This window comes from Scyliorhinus canicula, chromosome 4 (genome assembly GCF_902713615.1).
Source record: "Scyliorhinus canicula chromosome 4, sScyCan1.1, whole genome shotgun sequence".
Lineage (NCBI taxonomy): Eukaryota > Metazoa > Chordata > Chondrichthyes > Carcharhiniformes > Scyliorhinidae > Scyliorhinus > Scyliorhinus canicula.
The window spans coordinates 145,986,571-146,014,474 of record NC_052149.1 but is presented as its reverse complement, the minus strand read 5'-3'; the positions used below and the strand labels follow the sequence as shown (position 1 = coordinate 146,014,474).

The 27,904-nt window shown below is 50.0% G+C and overlaps 1 protein-coding gene across 3 annotated transcripts in view; it reads left to right on the top strand.

Moving 5' to 3' along the window:
* The window catches only part of LOC119965064 (regulator of G-protein signaling 14-like), a 97,402-nt gene that overhangs the window by 24,438 nt on the left and 45,060 nt on the right, over positions 1-27,904 (top strand). For all 3 annotated transcript variants that reach the window (XM_038795314.1, XM_038795316.1, XM_038795313.1), the window contains exons 2-3: positions 2,693-2,757; positions 24,509-24,678. In XM_038795314.1, coding sequence (XP_038651242.1) covers positions 2,693-2,757; positions 24,509-24,678 — 235 coding nt within the window. The remainder of the gene's footprint in view (positions 1-2,692; positions 2,758-24,508; positions 24,679-27,904) is intronic.

The window sequence follows — 27,904 nt, the reverse complement described above, 5'->3', positions numbered from 1 at the left end:
AGCGCCAGGGAACCAGGTTCAGTTCTGGCCTTGGGTGACTGTGTGGAGTTTGCTCATTCTCCCCGTGTCTCCGTGTGTTTCCTCCGGGTGCTTTGGGTTTGCTCCTACAGTCCAAATATACGCAGGATGGTGGATCGGCCATGCTAAATTGCTCCATTGTGTTCAGCAATGTACAGGATAGGTGGGGTTACGGGGATAGGACGGGCGATTGGGACTGGGTGGGGAGCTCTTTCAGAGATTTGGTGCAGGCCTGATTGGCCGATTGGCCTCCTTCAGCGCGGATTCTAAAGCGTCAATGTCTTTTCTCTAGTACTGCATATTAGTAAGGTTCAAAATAGTCTTATTTTGTCCATTGTTGCATAGAATCAGGATTTAACAGCACAGAATCAGACCATTTGGCCCAATTGGTCTTTGCCTGTGCTTTAGCTCCACACTAGCCTCCTCCCACCCCTCTTCCTGTAAGCCTATCAGCATAATCTGCCATTCCTAATATGTTAATCAAACATACACCTTTGCTATTTGCCTCAATTACTCGTACCACAGGCGGAATTCTCCAGTCATGGGGCTGTGACCCATGCCCGCAAAGAAAAGCGCGCAAATCACTCTGGACTAACCTGGAGTAAGTTCAGGGTTATTCTGCGATTTCCAGGGGGCTAGCAAGGCCCCGGAGTGCTCCTCGCAGCTCTGGCTGTCGATACGGGGCCCTGCACTTGCGGTTGGGGGTCCTCGCATGTGCACAGCGTCGCCTTGGCCGGCCGCACCGCGCGGCATGGCCGACCCGCATCACGGACCAGCACTGACAACATAGACCCCCCCCAAGATCGCACACGCCCCCTGATCGTAACTCTGGCCATCCTGGAAGACCCCCGGCGAAGAATCCCCCTACCCCCACCAGGGCGGCCGTGGACTGTGTCCGCAGCCGCCACTCTGAGTGCCCGCTGGGTGGAACCATGAGAGAACCACGCCGGCGGGAACTCGGCCAGTTGATTTTGGAGAATCGCCAAGGGGGCCTTTTTCAATGGCCCCCAACCGGCGCCTTGTTGATCGCGAGTGCCCGATTCACGCCGATTCTCCGGCGACCAGAGAATCGCGGGAGTGGGGTCGGACCCGATCATGTGTTTGATGCCCATTCTGCGCCCCCGCGCCGAGCGCTTTTCCGGTGCGGAGGCTCAGAGAATCCCGCCGCACGTTCTCTGGGTAAAGAAATTTCTCCTGAATTTCCTATTGAATTGACTGGTGACTATCTTATATTGGTTGCCTCCAGGGAAAGACATGCTCAACCTGTCAAATTCTTTCGCTAGTTTAAAAGATCTCTGTCAGTTTACCCCTGCCCTCTGCCTTCTGTTTTCTGGAGAAAAGAGAACATTTCTGTTGAATCTATTCTGAGAGATATATACCTGTACTGATGTATATTTCCAAATAATAGGTGGAATCCCATTAGCTGTTTTTTTCACTGCCTTTTCAATCTGGGACTGCCTTTAATGTCCTGTGAACCTACACCTCTAAATCCCTGTGCATTTCTGCAGCATCAACCTTACTTTGATTCCGGGCGGCATGATGGCGCAGTGGTTAGCACTGCTGCCATGTGGCGCCGAGGTCCCGGGTCGATCCCAGCCTCAGGTCACTGTCTGTGTGGTGTTTGCACATTCGCGCTGTGTCTTTTTGGGTCTCACCTCCACAACTCAACACACCAAATTACCCCTTAATTGGAAAAATATGAAAAAATCTTACTTTGATTCTCAGTATAATTACTTCTGTATTTTTTTTTCACCCAAGTGAATCACCTCACACTTAATTACATTTGATTCTATCTGTAGGTTCTTTAGAAGATTCTTCCACCTACGCACTCTCCCTTTGGACTTTGCTTTGGTTTTTAAAAGGATTACCTGTATCTCATGTTTTGATGTCACCTGCAACTTTCAGCCCCACTCCCTCTAGGCATCTATCCAAATCATTGAAAGTTACAGTGTACAGTGTGCAGCAGATCCTATGGATAGTGCAAAACTCCTCCAATCAATCTGCCCTTGATTCCTGTACTCTGCTTTCTCTCTTACGATGGATGTTTAGTTCAGTTTTCTGTCCTTCTCCTAATACCATATCTTGAGATCGCCTCCACTGGTCTCCTGTGCATTCCCTTGTCAAAGCCTTCCTAAAGTCCATGTATACTGCAGCCATTCCATTTCCCCCATCCTCCATGTCTGTTTCCTCCCCAAGGAATTCTATGAGGTTCATCAAACACTAGTACTGCTACCTACAATGATATTAGTGGAGACCAGCAATCAAACTTTCCTGCTCCAGTCGATTTGGAGCCAAGCTCAAAACCTCAGGGACTTGCAAATTATTTTTTCAAAAATAGCAATAGCAAAACCAAAATGACACAATGACAACCAGCATTTAGATAGTGCCCATAACATGGCACAAAATGGTAGACAGTGTTGGAGAGGTGGAAGTATATGGCCATTTCGGTACAGCTATATTTCTATGACCTGTGAGAGAAACAGTTATCCTTTCCGATGAAGGGAATTACTGCTGATATTTATAACTGGTATCTAGAAATCAGGTAGGAGTTGTGAGTGACAGAGTTGGTATTTCCAAGTCCACACGGGATCATGAATACTGTAAAGTAAAACTGCTTTAATCTGCCACAGCACTGTGAATGAAATCTCTCATCTCTTTCCATATTCTTTTCTAGGCAATGGCCGTTTCCGATGGAGGTTAGTATACTTGAATGGAGACAAGCAATGGACAACACTTGTGGTAGGATTTGAACCTTGCGTGTCGGATAATTGGGGGTTAAGGGAGAAAGCTTGCTGGAGACAGGTCAAACCGTTTTCCATCGCTCCATTTATCTGCCTTGACCTCTTGATACTCTTACCCCAAAAACAATCCATGGATATCAACTTTGAAAATTTCAATTGGCCCACAGCAACCTCAGTCTTCCAGGGGCTGAGCTGCAGGTTTCTATTCATGTGAAAATATGTTTCCTTGCTGTAGTTCCTAAATGACGAATTTAAAATGGTGCACTAGCAATTCTCTCCACCAAATAAGTAATTTCTCTCTAAGGATCTCGCTATATTTGTATGTCTTAGTGCCACACTGTCGAATACAAGGGAGCCTCTTAGATGTTGCATAAAGTGCACTTAATTTCATTGTAATCCATGCTCGATGTTGGTATGTGATAAGTGCAGTGCTGGAACATCCAGTAGATGGAGCTGGGTTCCTATGTTTGCAACTCCAGAGGCTTCTGTGTAATCCAGGCTGACACTCCGCTGAGCGCAGCAATGAGCAAGTGTAGTCACTTTTGTAACGCAGGAAATGTGGTGGCAAATATGCACAGAGCAAGATTCCACAAACCAATGATGAGGTGATGACTAGCCAATCTGTGAAAGTAGTGTCGGCTGAGCGATAAATAATGCCAGGAAACAGGGAAGGCTCCTTGCTCTTCGTCAATTTGTGTCTTGGAAATTTTTGCAGTCATCCGAGAAGATGGGAGCAAGCCATGGTTTTACATTTCATCTGGAAGATGGCACCTCAGTACAGCATTGGAGTGTCAGCCTACCTTTTGGGCCAAGTCTTTGGACCAGGACTTGAACTTCGGAATCAGATGTGAGCATGCGATCACTTAGGGGTGGCATGGTGGCACAGTGGTTGGCACTGCTGCCTCACTGCGCTAGGGACCTGCGTTCACTTCCGGCCTTGGGTGGCTGACTGTGTGGTGTTTGCATGCTCTCCGCGGTCTGCGTGGGTTTCCTCCGGGTCCTCCGCTTTACACCCAACCAAAGAGGTGCAGGTTAGGTGGGGTTGCGGAGATGGGGGGAGTAGGACTTTGTAGGGTGCTTAAGTAGGATGCTCTTTCCAAGGGTCGGTGCAGACTCAATGGACTGAATGCCCTCCTTTTGCACTGTAGGGATTGTATAGAATGATGGTGACACATTGGCGTCGCGTTTTGCCATTCCCACCCAAACATTACATTAAGCAATGCCTGGGAAATCACAAGATGTAGGGGCATGAGGAGCATTGTGGACCCCCTTATACAATCATCCAATTGAGGGGGGGAGAGAGAGAGAGAGCGAGAGAGAGAAGGGCGCTGCATGATGCACACAAGGGTGATGACAAATATCTATCCCTCAAACTTGGTATATCACACGGCTTAAATAAAATTAGCATCAAAGAACAAGTGTCCTGTATGCAGTAATTTTGTTTCAACTTTCTGCTATGCATTTAATTCAAGTACAGTGCGAGGGAAGCACAGCGCAGTAGGAGAGAGGCAATTGCACCTCAGGTTATCATGTAGCCAACCTGTACAAATACACTAACCCTGGTCATGAGTTGATGCTGTTTGTGTGAAAAACCACAAATATTATGTTCTAGAATCATAGAATTTACAGTTCAGAAGGAGGCCATTCAACACATCGAGTCTGCACCGGCCTTTGGAAAGAGCTCCCAACTTAAACCCACCCCATCCCCGTAACCCAGTAACATAGAATTTACAGTGCAGAAGGAGGCCATTCGACACATCGAGTCTGCACTGGCCTTTGGAAAGAGCACCCTACTTAAACCCACCCCATCCCCGTAACCCAGTAACCCCACCCTAACCTTTTGGACATTAAGGGGCAATTTAGCATGGCCAATCCACCTAACCTCCACATCTTTGGACTGTGGGAGGAAACCGGAGCACCCAGAAGAAACCCACGCAGACACGGGGAGAATGTGCAAACTCCACACAGCCAGTTACCTGAGGTTGGAATTGAACCCAGGTCCTGGGAGCTGTGAGGCAGCAGTGCTAACCACTATGTCATTGTGCCGCCCTATGAAGGGAATCCGGGCATAACTGTCCTCAGTACCACTGGTTTAGTGAGGGATGAAAGAAGCCAGGGTTAATACTCCTGATCATTAATCCAGTGATCCAATTATTGGGAAGCACAGACACCAGGTTTGGCCAGGAGAATGATCAGCTGCAAGGTCTGCCAAAGCAGAATACCTACTGTGCGCACACCATGGAGGCCTGCACATAGAAAATAGGAGCAGAGTGAGGCCATTCGGCCCTTCGAATTCCCCGTTGAATTTTCTGGTGACTATCATATTTATGACCACCCACATTCAGCACCAGGTAAACGGGGCTTCGAGACGTCAATGTGCGGTGCAGAAACTGGTCGGATAAAATTCTCATCACTCGACCCGGTTCTATTTTTCAATGCTGTGAATGATGAAAAGAATCTGAAGTGCAGCTCGGGACACAGCATTTCAACCTCAACCAATTATGAGGGGCATGGACAAAGTGGATCGTGAGCAGCTGTTTCCCTTAGTTGAAGGTCAGTTACAGGATGACACAGCCTCTCTTGACCCCAGTCTGAACGTGAATGGTGGATCCATTAGTCAGTTCGGGACGTTACCCACTGGGCCACTAAACCTCCCAGAAAATTGATATGTACTCGAAAAAGAAAAGAAAATCAAAAGGCTACGTGGGAGCCGGGGCTAAGGAGGGACAACCAGGTGGATTTTTCCGACAATCTATGACAGTTTTTTGGTCAGCATTATTGAGACCGGCTTTATAATTGTAAATGTATTCATTGAATTCAAATTCCACCAGCTGTTGTAGTGGAATTTTAATCCATGTCCCGAGAGCTTTAGCTTGGGCCTCCAGATTAATAGTCCAGTGTTAGGGTTGCCAACTGTGATCAAATGCATTCCTGGAGGTCAATGGCAAATTGCATGGTTCACCCACTCCGCTGCTGGGGAATCCACTCTGGGGATCGACTTGGGTGGGACCAGTAGATCCTGCTGGTAAGAAGCACCAGGAAATCCCACCCCATGCGTCTGTATCTCGTCAAGAGAAATGTTCAAAAAATATTTTTTAATCGCTCTTTTTTTAATATCCCTATGACCTTTCTCCAGGGCTGCACACAAGAGTGCCCTGGAGACTGATCTTCAATTCCTGGAGACTCCAGCTCAATCGTGGAGGGTTGGCAACCCTCGTGCAGTGACATTACCCTTATGCCACTATCTCCCTCGCTGTTTGCAATAGCAGCCTTGCTGTGCCAAGGCCTTCTGCCTGTCAGATTGCAGAATATCAGATTGATGTGAATGTTTTGGGCAAATTGCGGCTGCGTCCCTCCCTGTACAATGGAACCCTTGCATAGGGTTGCTACAGACCACAACACTCTTCAGCAGCAGAGTTGAGACCAGCAGCTGTGAGGCAATGTCAAAAGAGAGGACTCTTTATCCCAATACTTTCTGACTATGAGAAAGATTAAACCAGTCCCTTGCAAACCTTGAATAATTCCAGAGTTTATCCTTCGCAACCTAATTTGACACATTGTTCAATTCGTACAAGCTACTGTACGTCTAAGACAGTGCTACCAATAACAACAAAGTGCATTTATACTGCAATTTTAATTTTGTGGCCATAGATCCAAAAGGCTGGAGGTTAGGGAGAGACAAGAGGGGATGTAGGGACCTAAGCATGAAGATAAGAATTTTAAAATGAAGGGGTGGTTGCTGAGAATTAATGCAGGTCGACAAGCAATTGGACAACATGTGTTTAATGAGGACATGGAGAGTCCACACCAAGTAAAATAAGAACCAAATTTTAGTTACACAATCAATATATACACCAACTGGTAGATCCCTATCAAGTGCCTTACTGGCTGACCTTATATATATGGGTCAACTGAGATACCTCGCCCCTGGTAGGGGAACTTGAACACCACAAGGAACACGGGGAAAACAAGCATTCCTACCCCGTAGGCTCTGTGCGAGATATTACATTCACTCCCCCCAAAGTCCGAAGACCCCATAACGAGCGCAGAGATGGACAAGGAGGAGCAGGCGGAGCACGCTGGTATTTCTTCGGCTCCAACAAGTCATCATGGAGCTGATGCTCTGGATCAGTTGGTGTATACCTCACTGGTGAGCAGCGTCTGCGGCAGGAACGTCATCAGGCAATGGCTGAACTACGGAGTCAGCGTCCGAGACCTAAGAGGTCTGCATTTCCATTTGGAGTTGGAAGACACAATTTTAGCATCGAGAGAGACTGGAGGCGACGCAACAGGCTGGTTCAGCAATGGAGCCGGAGGATCCAGGACAGGCTTCTTCCGAGGCACCTTACCTGGTATCAACCTCCGTGAGCAAATGTGATCCGGGTACCATTTTATTAGATGCCCCCGGACCCGAGTTTGGTAAGAGACTTGATGGATGACAATCTCAGAGAGGCAATGAGCACCTTTGCTGAAGTTACGAACAAACGCCACATCTTCAAGTGCAAAGTGTTGAAGACATCGACATCGAACTGGGCCACGCCCTTGCAAATCTTGGTTATGGTGCAACTTCATGCCGATGTCCAGTAGAATCAAACTCAGTCGTGTACAAATCCTAAGACCCATTAACATCTCAGCACGGGCTACCCCAGTTTATGCGGCGCTATAGTCCTGTGCGAGAATAGAAATCTTGTCAGTCTTGTGCCCATTGAGACAGATATCTGTTTTCAGAGCCCATGTTTAACTGTCTGCACAGCCTCTCTGCCAAACCATTTGATGCCGGATGGTATGGGGCGGTGTGGACGTGCCGAATTCCGTTGCTATTCACAACAGCAGAAAACTATTTGCTCATAAAAGAGACCCCGTTATCAGTCACAAGCACCTCAGGGATTCCATGGGTGAGAAAAGAAATGCACAATTGCTCAATGGTCGCCCGGGAAGTGATCAACGCCATCTTGTGGACCACCAGCCACTTTGAATGGGTGTCCATCGTGATGAGAAACATCAAATCCAAGAAATGTCGGTGTGCACGGGGGCCCAAGGGCATCCGAGCCATTCCCAAGGTTGTAGGGTTGCAGCCGCAGGAAGCGTCTTGTGCTCTTGACAGATGGAGCACGACTGGGCTAACGTCTCGATATCCGTGTTCAAACTAGCCACCAGATGTAGCTTCTCACTAGCATCTTCATTTTGGACACTCCGAGATGTCCATTGTGAAGATTGTTCAACATGATAGCTTGTCCCTTCACCAGGAAAACAACCTTGGTGCCCCATAGAAGGATACCATCCCCCACGGTCAGCTCTGACAATTTTGAGGAGAAAGCCTTCAACTCTGATAGCTGTCGCTGCTGCAAACCTTGGCAAGTACAGGGTTGGTTTGCATTGTCACAAACACACAAGGCAGTGACAGGCAAGGAGTCCATGAAACTCAGGACAGCAACCACTTTTCCCGCCGTAGGCGGGTTCGCGGATTCGATCTGCAGGAAAAGACAGCTCAACGTATCAGCAGGCAAAATCTGGGCCCTTGGGCGGTGCTCAACAGAGTTTTCGTAAGAAGCCAACAACAGAGCGCAGCACTGAATCCTCGCAGACACTATTGGCGGAATTGCCTTTTCTTGATAGAAGAGGCCAAGCAATGGCTTGTGATCGGTAACGATAGAAAATAGTAACCATTGATGTTTTAAACCAGATACGACTGCCAGACCTTCATTTTCAATCTGGGCATTTTTCTTTTGGCCATAGCCAGTGATCAGATGGTCATGGGCGTCGCCCATCCGATGGGACAGAACTGCCCTAATGCCATGCAGTGAAGCACTGCACGTGAAGATTTTGAAGAGTCCAAATGTGTCAACACTGCTGAAGAAGACAACCACCACTTCACCTTTTTAAACACCACAAGCTGGGCCTTATCCCAAGCCCAAGGTTGCCGCTTCTTCAAGAGCCAGTGGAGGGGAGCTAGGACGGTAGCCAAATTTGGAATAAATCGGCCATAGTAATTTTTCGTCCAACTAAATAGTGAGATTGCGTGGCATCCCGTGGAGTAGGGGCCATTTTGATTCCCCGTACCTTCTCGGCGACCAGGTGCAGATAGTTTTGGACCACTCAACATCCCAAATATGCCACGGGCTGGATTCTCCAATTTTGAGGCTATGACTGGAGTATGCCACCTGGTGCTCGTTCTCCATGATATTGTTACCCCAGAAGAAATAACACATTTGTTCAGCATATTGGTTCCAGTCTTCAACACCTGCGTCAAAGGCATCAAACCACCCAAATGGAGGCATGGTGAAGCAAAGATATCCAAACCTGGACCAGAAAATCAGGGAGGTGGCTCAGCTGAGTAGGTCACAGCGTCGACAGCAGACCAGTTTACTCCTCCTCGCCAGTTTAATAAAGATGAGTGCACACCGCTAAATAAGAAGGAGGTTTTATTTACACAAATGATATATACACTACCTGGTAGATCACTACCGGGTTCCTCTTTGGTCGGTGCCTTACTGGCCGACCTTACATACATGGGTTAATTGGGATAACTCTGCAAAGAGCACGGGGAAGATAAGTATTCTCATCCGTAGGTTAGCGTGCGCGATATTACAGTGTTCGGAGAAATTGATGTGAATTAAGATGTGGTCAGCAGGTTTTTAATGAATTGAAGTCTGCAGGCAAAGGGAGCACAGGATAGTCAATGATGTGGCGCTGTGACCAATCCATGCTCTGTTTAAGAACCATTTCCCAGTGCATTTGCAAGAGCACATTCATGTTCCGTACGTAGCCTCATCAATGATCTATCCTAGTTGGGAATGGCCTTATTGGACTCTGTTCTACCAACAGGCAGTGATTTGTAATAGAAAGTCACCATGAGAGTGTCTTAATCAGAGTGTGTTAATGCTGGTGAAACGGTTAATGAAAAGTGAGACTAACCGAGCAAAACGTGTCTGGGAACTAGAGTGTGTCACTTCCTGTGAATTGAGTGGGGAAAAGGAGGAAGGAGTAATTGGGGACTTTGAAGAGCCCTCAGTGATCATGTTGGCTTGTACTGAGATCAGCATGTTCAACTTAAAGCGTTTTGGATTCTTTAAAGGCCGATACAAGTTCAGGAACTCTGGTGAGTGCCAGTTTTATGTGTGGTTCCAGTGGTTAGGAGGCAATAACTGATGGGTCATGGAGTCATTTATTTTTAATTCTCAAGCTCGATGGAAAGTCATGGGATTGAGAGAGATAAATTCTTGCGAAAGGTGGTCACTGGTGTCAAATTAGCTGGCTGGTGGGATGAGGGAGGGGTTTCCTATCATTCAGGCTTGGCTTACCGTTGACCTCTGTGAACCTGTTCACAATTGGCAAATGGGTATTCCTGCCTACACTTGGAAACGCTGCCTGGGTGGGTTGGAAATGCTTGCTACTAAAGGATTGAAGAATGTCTGTTCTGAAAGGGCTAGCTGCCTGAGGGAAATCCTTGACGCAATCTTCAGAAATGGATTTCACCTTGTGATAGCCAGGTATCGCCTGGTGGAGACCTTTTTTTAAAATGCTTCTTTAGCAAGAAACCAGTACAGATTAATGGTTTGCGCCTGGATTATACTGCCTGCTAGTTGCCACATTTATCAAACAGGGTTGGTTATACCCGGCCAATGCATCGCATCTCTTTAGGGCAGCACGGTAGCATGGTGGTTAGCATAAATGCTTCACAGCTCCAGGGTCCCAGGTTCGGTTCCCGGCTGGGTCACTGTCTGTGCGGAGTCTGCACGTCCTCCCCGTGTGTGCGTGGGTTTCCTCCGGGTGCTCCGGTTTCCTCCCACAGTCCAAAGATGTGCGGGTTAGGTGGATTGGCCATGCAAAATTGCCCGTAGTGTCCTAAAACGTAAGGTGGGGGTTGTTGGGTTACGGGTATAGGGTGGATACGTGTGTTTGAGTAGGGTGATCATTGCTCGGCACAACATTGAGGGCCGAAGGGCCTGTTCTGTGCTGTACTGTTCTATGTTCTATGTTCTATACATGCTTCACTTTTCAAACAGGACACTTGACATCACTGTATTGGAAATGTTTCACCCAGATAAAGGATAAAAAGCTCTTCCTCACATCCCCCATGTATCTCTCGTTCAATGGATCCCTCGTCCTTGACCCATCAACTAATGGGAGCAGCTTCTCTTTGTCTACCCGATCTAAACCTGCCATAATCTTACGCACCTCAATCAAATCTCTCCTCAATTTCCTTTGTTATAGTTGGGTCAGGTTATCCATCTTGCACACGATGCAGGCAGTGAGTGCAGATGCTTACTGTACTCGGGCTCAGTACTGTGTGGAATGCACTGCCAAATCAAATGATTGAGGCGAAGACCATATCGACCTTTAAGAATAGGTTAACAAATGGACTGAGAGGGAATAAAGGAGACGGACAACAGGGGATTCACGTGAAGGATAAACTCCAGCAAGGACTGACTGAGCCTTGTTTCATGTTGTAATTTATACCTGATTTAGTGCAACAGAGAAACCACCCCCATAGTGTTTATTGGTTGAAACTATAAGTAGTTTGTGTCTGTCTTGTGCTCGCTCGGAAATGTAACTATCAACTAATGTTCACTGTCTTCTCTGAAGTTAGGTTTTATTCTTTACTGAGTGTCAAGCCTCTTTAATTCATATGCCGAATGTAACAACCCACCAGCATCCTAAAAGGTCTGATTTCTTCCCAGTTGCTGCTGTGCTGCAGTGTTCAGACAAGTTCCTGTTCTCAAATGCCTCAGTGTACTCATGATCAGAAACATTAAAGTCGGTAATCTCAGCAAAAGCCCGGAATGGGAGGTTGGGGGAGTGGGTGGTGAGGGACGGGGAGGTGTGACATAAAGTCATACAGACAAAAAACATAAAGAGAAACTGGAAGTAACTTGGTATCTCACAGTGTGCTATAGTGACAGACAGTAACTCAAGCTGAGGACTGTGGAAAGGAAACGGGAGGAAGTTATCACTTTTGTTTGCGGGAGTCTTGTACTCAAAGTGACAGATGCTAGAGCTGGGAAATAGGACACTTTTTATTTTTTGGGGGGGTGCTGGGGTGCGAGTGTCAACATCAGACACCCCCAAAGAAGAAAGACGGAAAGAAGGAATTTACATTTACATCTTCACAGTCTCAGTGCATTCTAAAATGCTTTAAATTGCTAATTAAATACCTCCTAAGTGTGGTAGTTGATACGCTATCAATGAACACAGAAACGAAGGAGTAGTCTGAATCGAAACCTTTAATCTACAAGAAGTGAGCCCAGCAGCTTGAGTACAGAATGAATGATGGCTGCTGGGAAACACGGGTTCTTATACTCCGCCTCATAGGCGGAGCTACCTTCCTCTCGACCAATGGGAAGACAACACTTGGGCCAATGGGCAGTGAGCCTTCTCCACCAATAGCAGCTCACACTCCCAGGTACCATAGTACCTCTAGTCATACTACCACAGTAGTCACCACTGTTGTGTATATATCGCATATGAGGTGTATTACGGTAAGGCTCCTGTACTAAAGGTACGGGGTTAGATCCCTGCCAGCTGGCTCTGCCCAGTAGGCAGAGTATAAATGTGTGGGCTCTCCAAGCTGCAGCCATTTCAGCAGCAGCTGCCGAAGGCTACAAATCTCTGCGTAATAAAGCCTCGATTACACTCAACTCTCGTCTCGTCGTAATTGCTAGTGCATCAATTTATTATGTAGAGATTTTACAACTATGGATCTCCACATCAAGCCTGATCTCCTGCAGCTGCACCCTCAACCAGACAACGGCAAGTCGGCCTTCGCACATTGGCTAGCTTGCTTTGAAGCATACATCCGAACTGCGACAGAACCATCCTCAGAGGCACAGAAGCTCCAGATCCTGTATACACGGCTGAGCTCCAATAACTTTTCCCTCATTTGGGAAGTGCCTACCTACGCTGAGGCCATGGCGCTACTGAAGGAGAACTACACTGAGCAGACCAACAAAATCTACGCCAGGCACCTCCTGTCCACGCGGCATCAACTCTCCGGTGAGTCTGTGGAAGATTTCTGGCGTGCCCTGCACACCCTGGCGAGGGACTGCGATTACCAGGCCATTTCGGCCGTTGAACATTCCGAACTCCTAATTAGGGACGCTTTTGTTAAGGGCATTGGGCCGGCGTACATCCACCAGCGCCTCTGTGAAGGGGCGACCCTCGACCTCGCGGCGACCAAGAAACTCGTGACCTCACTGACAGTCGCATCCCGCAATGTACAGGCGTACGCCCCTGACCGCACGGCACCCACCTCCTAGACATCATGGACCCCGCCAGCGAACACCCCATTGTGGACCCCACCAGCGACCGCTCCCGGCAAACCCCAAGCCTGCGCCGCATGGGAGCCAGCCAACCCCGGGGGACCCAATTGCTACTTCTGCGGACAGACAAAGCACTCCTGGCAGCGCTGCCCGGCGCGGTGCGCGCTCTGCAAGGCCTGTGGGAAGAAAGGACATTTTGCTGCTGTGTGCAGGCCTGCTCGATCGTTGCTGTAACCAGGTCCATTGTCCCTGCACCCCCCACGTGTGGCCCTGGGCGCAGCCATCTTCCTCGCCTCAGAACACGTGCGGCCCATGGGTGCCGCCATCTTGCCTGCCTCAGGTCACACGCGGCCCGTGGGCGCCACCATCTTTAACGCCGCCCGCCACATGCGCCCTGTGGGCGCCGCCATCTTCCCCACCTCAGGACCCCTGCTCGTCAGCACCTCATCGGGCCACTCATCGCCTGCAACCGCGGCCGACCAGCCAGGGGCCTTCCAACACCAGCCGCATCTCGCCTCCATCACGATCAACCAGTCCCGACCGCACAACCTCGTGACCGCGTCGACGACAGTGAAGGTTGATGGGCACAAGACATCATGCCTTCTGGACTCCGGGAGCACTGAGAGCTTCATCCACCCCGATACGGTAAGGTGCTGCTCCCTCACGGTACACCCAATTAACCAGAAAATCTCCATGTCCTCCGGATCCCACTCCGTGGAGATCCTGGGGTACTGCACCGCAACCCTCACCGTCCAGGGCGTAGAGTTCAGCGACTTCCGGCTCTACATCCTCCCCAACCTCTGCGCTGACTTGCTACTTGGCCTGGGCTTCCAGTGCAACCTCCAGAGTCTAACCCTGAAATTTGGCGAGCCCCTAATCGCCCTTACTGTCTGCGGTCTCACGACCCTTAAGGTCGACCCACCTTCTCTGTTTGCAAATCTCACCCTTGATTGCCAACACGTCGCCACCAGGAGCAGACGGTACAGTGCCTAGGACAGGACCTCCATCAGGTCTGAGGTCCAGCGGCTGCTACGGGAAGGTATCATCGAGGCCAGCAACAGCCCCTGGAGAGCCCAAGGGGTAGTTGTGAAAACAGGATGGTCGTTGACTCCAGTCAGACGATCAACCGGTACACGCAGCTCAACGCGTACCCCCTCCCACGCATATCTGATATCGTCAATCAGATTGTACAGTACCGGGTCTTCTCGACAGTGGACCTGAAATCTGCCTACCACCAGCTCCCCATTTGCAAGGTGGACCGCCCGTATACCGTGTTTGAAGCGGACGGCCGCCTTTACCACTTTCTTAGGGTTCCCTTCGGCGTCACCAACGGGGTCTCGGTCTTCCAACGGGAGATGGACCAAATGGTTGATCGGTACGGACTGCGGACCACCTTCCCGTACCTGGATAACGTCAACATCTGCAGCCACGACCAGCAGGACCACAACGCTAACCTATCCAAATTCCTCCACACTGCCAAACTCCTCAACCTAACTTACAACAAGGAGAAGTGTATGTTCAGCACTAACCGATTAGCCATCCTTGGCTCTGTGGTTCAAAATGGAGTTCTAGGGCCCGAACCCGATTGCATGCGCCCCCTCATGGAACTCCCCCTTCCCCACTGCCCCAAGGCCCTCAAACGATGCCTGGGGTTCTTCTCGTACTACGCCCAGTGGGTCCCTAACTATGAGGACAAGGCCCGCCCACTCATTCAATCCACTGTTTTCCCACTGATGGCCGAGGCTCACCAGGCCTTCAAACGTATCAAGGCCAACATCGCCAAGGCCGCGATGCACGCGGTCGACGAGACGCTCCCCTTCCAAGTCTAGAGCCATGCATCAGGCGTCGCTCTGGCCGCCAACCTCAACAAGGTAGGCAGGCCCATGGCATTCTTTTCAGGCATCCTCCTTGCCTCTGAAATCCGGAACTTCTCCGTCGAGAAGGAGGCCCAAGCCATTGTAGAAGCTGTGCGACATTGGAGGTATTACCTGGCTGGCAGGAGATTCACTCTCCTCACTGACCAATGGTCGGTTGCCTTCATGTTCAACAATACACAGCGGGACAAGATAAAAAATGATAAGATCTTGAGGTGGAGGATCGAGCTCTCCACCTACAATTACGAGATTTTATATCGCCCCGGTTGTCATAATATACACATCAGTATATAATGGTGCAGAGACACACACTGACTGACACACTGCAAGACCAATCAACACACACAACACAGCAGCCAATCACCAGTTAGGGCACGCTCACTATAAAGCCATAGGGCACTAGTTTTCCCGTTCATTTGGGATGCAGCCTCTGAGACGGACAGAGCTCGCAGCTAGTAGCACAAACCTTCACCATGTGCTAACAGTTTAGACTGGTCAGGATAGGCATAGGTCTTCAGTTAATCTAACATAGTGTCGACCCATAGTGCAAGTATGTTCAACAGTTCTTAGCTCAATAAAATAGAGTTTTGCTATTACAAGTGTTGGTAGCCTGTCTACGTTACTGCTAAGGTAAACGCAGTCTCCACAGATCTAGAGTACCCAACACATCACCGGTAAGCTCAACGAGCCCCCTGATGCCCTATCCCAAGGTACATGTGCCAGCGCACAAGTAGACTGACTCCGAACCCTGCACGACGATCTCTGTTACCCAGGAGTCACTCAGTTTCTTCACTTCATAAAGGCCCGCAATCTGCCCTACTCCATCACGGAAGTCAGGGCTATCACCAGAGACAGGTCTGCGCGGAGTGTAAACCGCACTTCAACCGGCCAGACCGAGCGCACCTAGTGAAGGCCTCCTGCACCTTTGAACGCCTCAGCATGGATTTCAAAGGGCCCCTCCCCTCCACTGACCGAAGCACATACTTTCTTAACGTGGTCGACGAATACTCCAGATTCCCCTTTGCCATCCCATGCCCCGATATGACGTCTGCCACTGTCATCAAAGCCCTCAACACCATCTTCGTTCTGTTCAGTTTCCCCGCCTACGTCCACAGCGACCAGGGATCCTCATTCATGAGCGATGAGCTGCACCAGTACCTGCTCAGCAAGAGCATTGCCTCGAGCAGGACGACCAGTTACAACCCCCGGGGAAACGGGCAGGTAGAGAAGGAGAATGGGACGGTCTGGAAGGCAGCCAGCTGGCCCTACGGTCCAAGAATCTCCCGGCCTCCCGCTGGCAAGAGGTCCTCCCCGACGCACTTCACTCCATTCAGTCGCTCCTTTGCACTGCGACTAATGAAACCCCCTCACAAACGTCTCCTTGCCTTCCCCCAGGAAGTCCACCTCCGAGGTTTCGCTCCCAACATGGCTAGCAGCTCCAGGACCCGGCCTCCTCCGCAAGCATGTACGGCTCCACAAGGCGGACCCGTTGGTTGAGAGGGTACAACTACTCCATGCGAACCCGCAGTATGCCTACGTGGCATACCCTGATGGCCGCCAAGACACAGTCTCCCTCAGAGACCTGGCACCAGCTGGGTCCCCCCCCCCCCCCCCCCCGCCCCGGCGCCACCTTTCCTCCCCCCAGCGCACCTCCCCTTGGTCCCACCCGGGGATGAAGATGGGATTGACACGCTCCCGGAGTCACCGGTGACCAAACAACGCCTGCATCGCTACTGGGACTGCGACGCTCACCGCGGAGGATCAAGGCGCCCGATCGTCTGAATTTGTAAACTTTTGCTAAAATGTTAACCTATACGTACAACTAGTCTTCCGCCACCCCAGCTGGAATCTTTTTTAACAGGGGGTGAAAGTGGTAGTCACCACTGTTGTATATATATATCGCATATGAGGTGTATTACGGTAAGGCTCCTGTACTACAGGTACAGGGGTCGATCCCTGCCTGCTGGCTCCGCCCAGTTGGCGGAGTATAAATGTGTGGGCTCTCCGAGCTGCAGCCATTTCGGCAGCAGCTGGGGGAGGCTACACATCGCTGCGTGATAAAGCCTCGATTACACTCAACTCTCGTCTCGTCGTAATTGATAGTGCATCAATAAGTGTGGTCACTTCTGTAATACAGGAATCACAGAAATCAAATTACGCACAGAAGGTCCAAGAAACAGCAATGAGATAAATGGCCAATTGAACTATTTTTGGTGATGGGTAATGGATTAATGTAGACCAGCTTACAAGGGAGAACTCTCCTGCTCTTTTTTTGAATAGAGCTTGTGGGTGTCTCATGACCTTTGGGAGGACGGGATTTTATTTCACATTATCTCCATTTCACATCTCATCCAACAATTGGGTCTGAACCCATGACCGTCTGAATCAATGGGGAGAACATTACCACCTAAGCAAGACCAGTCCCTTATCCCAAGTCAAACACAGCTCTCTGTACTTTGCCCATGCTTTAAAGGAACACTTACAGCAGCATTCGTGTGATTTTTTTCCCCCCATTTCCAGCGCAGAATAACTTTGTGTGGCTAAGTAGGACTTTTTTATACTCCTTCTGATGCCAATGTCAGGAGTGACACAGTTTTCTTTTATGTCAATTGCTGCCAAATTAAGGCCATTTTGTCCACTGGGCCCAGGTCCACTAGGGACTGGATTGATACAATGGAAATAATCCCTTTCATAGAGGTGGCAGGGTAGTACAGTGGTTAGCACTGTTGCTTCACAGCGCCAGGGTCCCAGGTTCGATTCCCGGCTTGGGTCACTGTCTGTGCGGAGTCTGCACGTTCTATCCATGCTCTCTTCAGGCGCTCCGGTTTCCTTCCGCAAGTTCCAAAAGACATGCTTGTTCGGTGAATTGCACATTCTGAATTCTCCCTCAGTGCACCCGAACAGGTGCCGGAGTGTGGCGAGTACGGGATTTTCACAGTAACTTCATTACATTCATTAGCCCACTTGGAACACTAATAAAGATTATTATTATTATATAATTGCCAAATGAGCTCATGTAGGGGAAAGTGAGAGCACTACCCTTCATTAGTACATGGGCTCCCAGAAGGAAAAAAACAATAAAATGGGGAAATAAGAACACTAATCTGAACTGCCTTGTATACTTTAAAATGGAAACCCGTAAAATGGGGAAGTAAGAACATAGGTATGAACTGTTTGTTCCTTCTGGGCTAGCTTCCAATTCAGGGCATGTACGTTCTTTGTTTGATTTCAACAGGTTCCTCTGTTTCTGTGGGACCTGTGATGCAATGCTTGGTACCCATATGGTGATGCAGAGTGCTCACATTACATATATCACAGCACTCAAACCTCAGGCCCATACTTCATTCATCTAATACATGCAGTGTGCCTTGAAATGCCTCTGGTGCTTAGGGCCGGTGGAACCCACCCTCTCCCTCCTCCCCCCCCCCCCCCCCCCCCCCCACCACCACCCCCACCACCAACCTCCACCTGTCGTTGCATTTACTAAGGCTACAATTTTCATTTAAATTGTGACCTCTTCCCCATAATGCGGATATTCAGATTTATTCACATTCCTCATCGGTTGACATCATTTGTCGGCCTTAAATAAATAGTCAAGTTGAATTCCTCAATGGAAGGACACTTTGTGGCATTTTCTCACTTTCAAGGTCAGCCTCCAAACAAGACCACAAGGGTTTCTACAATTTGAATTAAGTCAAAACTTAAATAAAACTTAAAAAATAAAAATTAAATTAAATTGACAATTTAAAATCTGATGGCAGCCCTTTAATAGCTGCTGGTGCTTGATAGGTGCCTTCCAGCCCTCATGATGAATACACCCATTATATTCTAAGCATTAGGAGCATTTTTGAATGAACTGAACTGGAAAGGCCCCTACAATGGGAGCAGATGCCTGCAGCTCCTGAGGAACACAAAAACTGACAGAACTTTACGAGACCTCACTATAACCAAACTTTCCCTCACTTCCCCTGTACTCCGACACTCAACTGCCCCCCAACCCATCCACTTGGCTACCGAGACCCATTGAAACCTTAGTTATTTGGATGAAAGTATGAGTTACAATAGCAAAGAAATGGTGCAAGGAATACAAAGCATAATTCATTTAGATTCTGTTGATGATGAAAGCCTCCATGAAACGGGCTTGGACAAGCTTCAGAGAAGTTGGATCAAGTAGGTTGGAAGAGCAGACACCAAGCTTGGATTTTAAAGGTCTGTAGCTAGAGAATGAAAAAGCTGGAGAGGAGAGACCACTGCAAATTTGAGGTTCTGAGAAATAATGAATGAGCATAGGTGAGGTGTAATGTCCGGGAAATTCGTTTACCCTGATTTTAGGGCCCGGAGGTCATAATTTGTGAGGTGCTCGTGTCCGATCAGATTGAGGTGGGCAAAGTTTGTGCATGTATTGAACTGTGGCACTAGCTGGTACATCTCACTTGCTGCTATCTCCTTCATAACACTGCCAGAAATCTCTGCACACAGCAGGAACCCAGCAGCAGTGTTACAGGCCACATGGTAAAGGACGCCTGCTCTGCATAATGACCAGCTGCTCTTTTAAAGGGAAGCTGCTCAAAAGGTTGCTGCAACAAAACTCTTAGAAACTAAACACTGGTTTTAAAAAAATAGTTGCTGCATCGGGACAAATGTATTGTTGGATGGCTTAGTGATGTAAGGCACGAGGAGCCTTAGTTCTGAAGGGGCCCTCAAGGACCACTCTCATGTTGGAATGAGAGCCGATGACCAAAAGGGTCAACTCCCAGGGCAGAAATTTCTAGCAGTGGCGGTCATTGGCCGTTGATGGGATCTTCCAGTCCCGTCGATGTCTACCGTGTTTTGCAAGCGCACACCCTCTGCACTGTCAGGGTCGCTATCAGCAGGACTGAAAGATCTCACCGGCAGAAACGGCTGGAAAATTCTGTCCCCAGTGTCTGATCCTGAGGATGTGGTACGCACCTCAAAGAGCCTAATCCCATCATGCACAAAGTGAATACCAGTCAATGATGTTCACCTGATATTTCCCACAATGTTTCTGCTGAGCTGCAAGGGTGTGTAGCCAGATAGCAGTCTGCCAGGTACCACACAGGCCATGTTCTGGGATAAACCTTGAGCACGATTTAACCACCGCGTTATGCCTGCCGCGTCGGTTAAATAATTGTGTCGACCAAAATCGTGAACCACGCCAGGCGCGAATCAGTTCGCTACTGGTGGCGGGTTGAAGATCCCACCCAAACATGGCACCTATCTCCATACTGTTCGCGAGATCAAAGTCCAATGTAACAGCCCCCCAGGAACTAACCAGCTCCCCAGCGAAAGATGAAGCGGGCATCGCTGAGCACACCTTGTTAAAAATGTGAAGTTGGCACAATGGCTGCTGAGGGGGCTGAGGAGGTGAGAAGCCATTTCCATTTACCGGAATGCACTCCAAGGCCACTGGAGCTGCTGCCCCAATGCACGGGGGCTGGGGGGAGGGGGTGGGGGGGGGGGGAAACAGGGGGTGGGGGCGATGGGGGATCCCCCAGGGGGGTTGGGCCTGGTCAGGGAGCTGGGTGTCAAAGGATAGGGTCACCCCTGGGCTGGCAGCATGAGGGACCTAGCGTCTGCGGGGGAGTCGAGCCACCCCCCAATATTGTGTATACCCATAACGATGCAAGTACAGCTGCTGCCTGTCTGTTCTACCAAACATCTCCAGAAAGGAGCCCTGCTCTTGGTTATATGCAGCGGGTCACTTTGACTTCCCCTGACTGTGAGCAGCCCCCAGCTTCACCGTTGAAGGTTGTTGCTCATAAGTAATTGGCATTGTTAGTTACGTGAGTACTTCACAGTTCCCAAGTGAATTCTGGTGGGTACACATGTCATGTTCCGGGTGAGTGTTATTGCCGAGCATTTCAATCAAACTGTGAGGCCTGGACACTTTGCCTGAACCCTGGAGGCGGCAGCACTACAGAGGCAGCGGCCAACAATCAGACACTCAGGAGTTGGGCTTCTGCATTGGGAGTATCCCCGCAACCAAAGGGTGAGTTTGTGGATCAGGGGAGGGCAGCTGAGCATGATCCCTTAATGTTCCTGGCAGGGGTCTGGGGTCTGCGGTCCAGGAGCTCCTACTGTGCCTGGTGCTAAGTGTGTGGAGCGGGGTTCTCCAGCACGACTGGCTCGGTGGAAGACACTCTGAGAGAATGAGGGACACGTAAGGGTGGGGGAGGTTTGCGGGTCGCAGGGTGGAAGCCCTAACTGATTGTCAGTCTCTCTCCTTCACTAATTCCTTACAGATACCAAAATGGGTGTCGTCAACCCCGCGGTGGCTGCCCTTGTGGTAGTGATGGCAGCCCAGGCGGCCAGACGCTGGAGAAGGCAGAAGCATTGACGCAGACTGGAGGCGGCACCCCATGTGCAGGGGCTCGGGGCACACCCTGCAGACCCAGCAGGCCAAGCAGGGATCCAGAGGGAGATGCCGGCGACGGGTGTATAGGCAGTGTTGGCCGTTCATGTAGATGATGCAAAGCATGTAGCAGGAGGCTCCGTCCCAACAAAGGGATGGTGCAGCACCCGTGCCATGTCCGCACGGACTTGTCACCCCGTGAAGGAGGAGGACATCCGCTCCCGGTGGCCATGAAGGTCACCACAACCCTTAATGTTTATGTCACTGGGTCATTCCAAGGCATGAGTTGGGACTTGTGTGGAATCTCTCAATTTACAGCCCATAAGTGCATACGTGAGGTCACGGATACCCAGTATGCCCGGGCAGCAGACTTTATCAACTTTGAGATGGACCAAGCCCACCAAGATGCCCGTTTGCAGGATCCTGCAGGATTCTCCGTTATCGCCGGGATGCCCCATGTCCAGGGGGTAATAGATGGCACGGGTGTCACCTTGCGCACACCAGGGGATCAGGAAGTCCCTTCATTAACAGGAAGGGGTTCCACTCCCTGAATGTTCAACTCATGTGCAACCACCAACTCCGGATCATGCATTTGTGTGTACACTACCCAGGGAACGTGCATGACAGCTACATCCTGGGACACTCGGAGATCCACAACGTCTTCAAAGTTCACCCGATGTTGCTGGGATGGCTCTTGGGGGATAAGGGGAACCCGTTGAAGTCCTGGCTGATGATGCCAGCAGAGGCCGGAGACCGAAGCAGAGGCCCGATATAACAAAGCCCAATCTGCCACCCGTGCTGTCATTGAGCGGCGCATTACATTGCCTGGACCACTCTTGTGGTGCACTACAGTACACCCCCAGAGGATCTCCCTCTTTGTGGTGGTTTGCTGTGTCTTCCACAACCTGACACAACAGCAGGGCGACATGCTGGAGGAGGAGGAAGGTGAGGAGGAGCCAAACCATGAGAGGCTGGAGGACGAGCGTGGAGAGGATACATGGGTGCAGCCCAAAGATGGAGGGTAGGCTGCAGGTGCCCTGCACAAAGGGCCAAGGAGGCTCTTATCCTCACCCACTTCTCATAGGATGAGGCTTTGTCTGTGAGCTCTCCCCTACCCCACCAAATCCCTGCTCCCCATTCACCCCCTTTCCCATTGACCACCTCCACCCCCATCCGTACAATCCATTCATCCACTCCCTGGCCCTCCCACATGCCCATTGCCTGACCCTCTACTCGTCCCCCCCCCCCCCCCCCCACACCCCTGACTACCCTTCCCACAATCCCAGGGTTTGTGTAACGTCGCCCTAGGGTGATGGGCCTGTGTTGGTGCCGTCAGTGGGTCGATTTACAAGGCAGAAGAGAGATAATAACTCGTTGTGAGGTAAGCTCTGGTGATTCTCAGGTGCGCCAAAGTCTGATCCCTGTCTTTCTGTTGACTCACAGCTGCTCATACCCATACTCTGAACGGGACCTGCGTTTGATCTTGAACCACTGCGTCTGGGGGTGGGGAGAGTGGAGTGCAATAGGAGGTGGGGTGCTGGCAGGCCCGCCCCAGGGAATAACGTGACCTGTATCAGGTGTTACTCGATTTAATGGTGAACATTTGAAATTTCCACTCCAGTGCTTCAAGGACCACCCGATAATTCCTACAGATAGTACTTCCATCCCCTCCTCACCCAGTGCCCTCAATCTCCTTGATCTTTCATGCTCTACCGTTACGTCTAGGTTTGTCCCCAGGATGCACATCAGAGGTGGAGACAGCCTGTTGCTCTCCTTGTCCTGTGGCCTTTGATGCCCTTGGTGGACATTCTCTGGAGGGCCTAGAGCCAGAGAGCCCCTGCTGACATACCGATGTCATGGGTGTTGACGTGCCACCCTGTTCTGCCCGCTGACCTTGAGATGTGCCGGCGTCAGAAGGGGGAGATTTGGGTGAGGTGGAGACTTCATGGTGACAGGCACTGGGTCGGCCTCCGGCGCTTCCCCCTCCCTGATGGTACCTATAGGGCCCTGGGGGGTCTCCACAGGATGGAGGGGGAGCTGGAGTGAGCTCCAAAGGCCACTGAGTCATCTGGCTTTGCCAGCACTGGTGGCTCCCCATTGTCTGCACCATGGCGATGATGCCCTCAGCAACGTTCCACAGTGACTGAGCCATGCTCTCAGTGCTCTGCCAATGTCCACATGTGTCTGGGACATGTTCCTCAGTGACTAGGACATGATATCAAGGCCCTCAGCCATGCTCTTCACTGAGTCATGTCTTGGACACCACCAATCAAGACGCTGACGTCGTGCTCCAGGCTTTCTACTGCGGTCATCACCCGAGCTGTGTTGACCTCAATGCCACGCATTGCCGGCACCATCTACTTCAAGTTAAATGGTGCCATAGTCCCGGAAGACTATAGGTTGCTCCCCCTTTGACTGGTGGTGATTCAACCTGAGGGTCATCACACCTCAGGCAAGGGGCAAGGTTGAGAACGCCATTGATATCTTCCTCAAAGGAAACCATAAAGACTATGCAGATATGCAGCCTGACCCTGGGAAACCTAGCTAAACCTTTGTAGTGCTGCAAGTGAATCTTGGGCTCAGTGAGTCTTTATATTGACACAGTAACAATGTACACGGATCAGTCCAATCAACCTGTGTTCGCCCTTGCCCTCTGTGCAAACATCTTGTCCTCAGCTACTTTTCCGTTAATCTTTCACCCTCTTTTACTTCAAACACCCTCCCATCAAATTGTCAGTGTTGGCATAATTTCTGCTTCAGCCATCAATCCTGGTCGTGGATTTCACAGTCTCACAGCTCTCTGTGTGAACAGGTTTCTCCTGCTCTCCGTTCCAAATCTCTGACATCTAACCATCCATGGCTCTTTATTTCAGACCTTTCAATTTTGTGGAACCTGTGTGCTCCTAACTCATCCCTTTTTTTGCAGTAGCCTTGGATTAAACATATCGAGATGAGATTTGCTGATAATCAACTTAAATTTTTAAGACCAGGATCCACATTGTTCTTGGGTAAAGGCATTAAAGGATATGTCAGAAAGGCTGATAAATAAAGTTAATATCCAGATTATGTTTGATCGAATTGAATTATTCAGGCTTGAGGGCATGAATGATCCTTACCTTCCTAGACCTTTGCGATACCGTGTCTAACATATAGCAGGACACATTCAGTGCCATTTCTATTTTTGGTTTTGATGTTTTGTTTGTTTTGATATTCAAAGACAATAACATGACCCAATCTCCACAGAGTTGAACATCACTGAGGTTGATGGTTGTGGAAGTGACCAGAGTCTAAACAGCAATGCCAGCCTTCCCAATGTTCAGAGCACTGCATGTTACACTGAGAGATCAGTCGCCAGCTGGGCAGTGTCCTTTGAACGGCTTCTGCAAGACCCCGTTGGTGTAAAGTATTTCACAGTAAGTATTCACCACACTACACCGTCCAGCACCAACGATGCATTGGACACGAACAACCACGACACGTGGATCTTTCCGGAATATAAAGATAACCCCGGGTTCTTTTTCTCAGAATCAACCTCCTCTCCTTGTTCTCCATTCTCACCGAATGTGTCATAGATTTCAAAGAATGTACAATGCAGAAAGAGGCATCATTGAGAGCCCTTTGACCATCCAAACGTTTCCCGTCCCACCGTGGCAATGCCTGCCAGTGTTGGGTGAGGAAATCTCACCCTACAAGTCTAGTAATGTAATCACCATCCTACCTGTCCCTCTATGTACATTGAGGTTTTGCCCTCGCCCACCATAGCCGACAGAGCACTCAATTGAGTGCAACCCATTTCCTGCACCACTGCCCTCACCCCTTCCCTTCACTCCCAGGGCCATGCCAGGTCCCTCTTGTCATCAAATCCATCAAATCCCTGCAGTGCAGAAGGAGGCCATTTCACCCATCGGGTCTGCACCGACCCTCTGAAAGAGCACCTTACACACGCCCGCTCCCTCCCTATCCATGTGATCTGTAACCCCACCGAATCTTTGGATACTAAGGGGCAATTGTAGCATGACCAAATGTTCTCCCCGTGTCTGCTTGGGTTTCCTCTGGGTGCTCCAGTTTCCTCCCACAGTCCAAAGATGTGCACGTTAGGTGAATTGGCCATGATAAATTGCCCTCAGTGTCCAAAAAGGTTAAGTGTGGGTTCCTGGGTTATGGGGATAGGGTAGAGACGAGGTGCGGGATTCTCCGACCCTCCGCCTGGCCGGAGAATCGCCGAGGGGGGCGTAAATCCCGCCCATCTGCCTCGATGTCAGCTGCCGGATTCTCCGGCACCTGTTTCTCGACAGGGGCGGGAATCGCATCGCGCCGGTCAGGGGCCGTACCAGCGGCCCCTCCGGTGATTCCCCGCACTGCGATGGGCCGAGTGGCCACCTGTTTTCGGCCAGTCCCGCCGGCGTATATTACACCAGGTCCTTACCGGCGGGACCGGGCTCTGCGGGCGGCCTGCAGAGTCCTCGGGGGGGGAAGGCGGGGTGATCTGGCCCCGGGGGGGGGGGGGGGGCCCCCACTGTGGCCTGGCCCGCGATCGGGGCTCACCGATCCGCAGGTGGGTCTGTGCCGTGGGGGCACTCTTTTCCCTCCGCACCGGCCGCTGTAACGTTCCGCCATGGCCGGCGCAGTGAAGAACCTCCATGAGCATGCGCTGGGATGACATCAGTACACGCTGGCGCTCCCGCGCATGCGCCAACTCGCGCCGGCGCCGGCCTGGCCCCTGAAGGTGCGGAGGATTCTGCACCTTCCGGGCGGCCCGATGCCGGAGTAGTTCACGCCACTCCTAGGCGCCAGTAAGGCCTGCCCCGCCGGATGGCGGAGAATCCCGGCCATGGACTTGAGTAGGGTGCTCTTTGTCAGGGCCGGTGCAGACACGATGGGCCGAATGGCCTCCTACTGCACTGTAAATTTTATGATTATATGATAATAGAAACATAGAAACAATCTACCTGACCTGCACAACTTTGGACTGTGAGAGGAAATTGGAGCACTCGGAGGTAATCCACGCAATCCTCACTTTTCAACGCACGAACCTCTGCATTGAAAGGATCATCCTCCACAATATCTGCCAACTCGAGCATGATGCCAACGTGAAATACATTGTCCCCTCATCCCCTTGTCAGCATTCCGCAGAGACCATTCCCTCTGGACAACCTGAACCGCTCCTCAATCACCCCATCCTCTCCCTACGGCACTTTCCTTTGCATCCCAAAAGGTTGCAACACCTGCCATTTTACCTCCTCCTTCCTCACCATTCAAGATCGCAAATACTCCTTTCAGGCTAAGCAGTGTTTCAATTGCACCTCCTTCAGTCTCGCTTATTATATTTGCTGCTCCTCTACATAGGGGAGAATAAATGCAGACTGGGTGACCACTTTGCAAAACACCTTAGCTCCATCCGCAACCTTCCCTTTGCGCCCCATTTCAACTCAGCGTCTTGTTCTCATGCCCATATATCTGCCCTTGGCCTGCTAAAATCCTCCAGTGAAGCCAAGAGCAAAGTGGAGGAGCAGCATCTCATCTTATGACTAGGCATGTTACAGCCGGCAGGACTCAACATGTAGACTGTGACATTTCTCATCCACCTTACCCCTTTTTCAACTCCAAAAAATCTTCTGTCCACACAAACCCCCCCCCCCCCCCCCCCCCCCCCCCCGCCACATCCCCTTCAGTGGCCATCTATTACTTGTTCTTCAGCTTTGCTGTCATAAGTTCATAAGATATGGGAGTAGAATTAGGCCACTTGGTCCATCGAGTCTGCTCCACCATTCGATCATGGCTGATCTCATCCTTAACTCCACCATCCTGCCCGTTCTCCTTAACCCTTCAACCCATTACCAATTAAAAATCTGACTAACACCTCCTTAAATTTACTCACTGTACCAGCATCCACTGCCGCTGGAGTAGCGAATTCCACAGATTCATAAACCTTTGGGAGAAGTAGTTTCTCCTTAACTCTGTTTTAATTTGCGACCTCTTATCCTGACCTCTCGTTTTAGAATGCCCCACAAGAGGAAGCATCCGCTCTATGTCTCCTTCATCCATAACGTTTATTATCTTGTATTATCATTTGATCTTCCCACATCTTTTCACTGAGCACTGACCTTTGCTCTCTTGTTAACATATTCTGCTATCTTACTTTAATGCCACAATCAACACCTTCTATAGTCCTTCACACTGCCATTAACACTTTCTGTCTTGTGCCCTGCACATTTGCTGCTATCCCTTCCAGTTTTCACCTATCACTTCCTATTTGCTCCACCCGCTCCCCTCCCTTTTAAACGCTATAAAATCCATCACAATTCTCCCTCTCTTTAATTCTGAAGCAAAGTCAAACCAACTCGAAAGGTTCACTCTGTTTCTCTCTCCACAGATGCTGCCAGACCTGCTGAGTTTTTCAGTATTTTCTGTTTTTATTTCACATTTCCAGCACCCGCAATACTTCGCTTTTAATGAAAGTTTATATTGATGGGGTTAAATGAATCAGAAAAGGAGGAGGCATATGTGGAGCATGAGGACAAACAATTGAGATGAATGGTCTGTTTCTGTGCTTTAGGATCTATGGGGAGAACTTTTACTTTTTGGCCTGCTTGGAGAGGGGGAGCATGGCGACTGAGGTTACCACACCTTTTAGCTGTA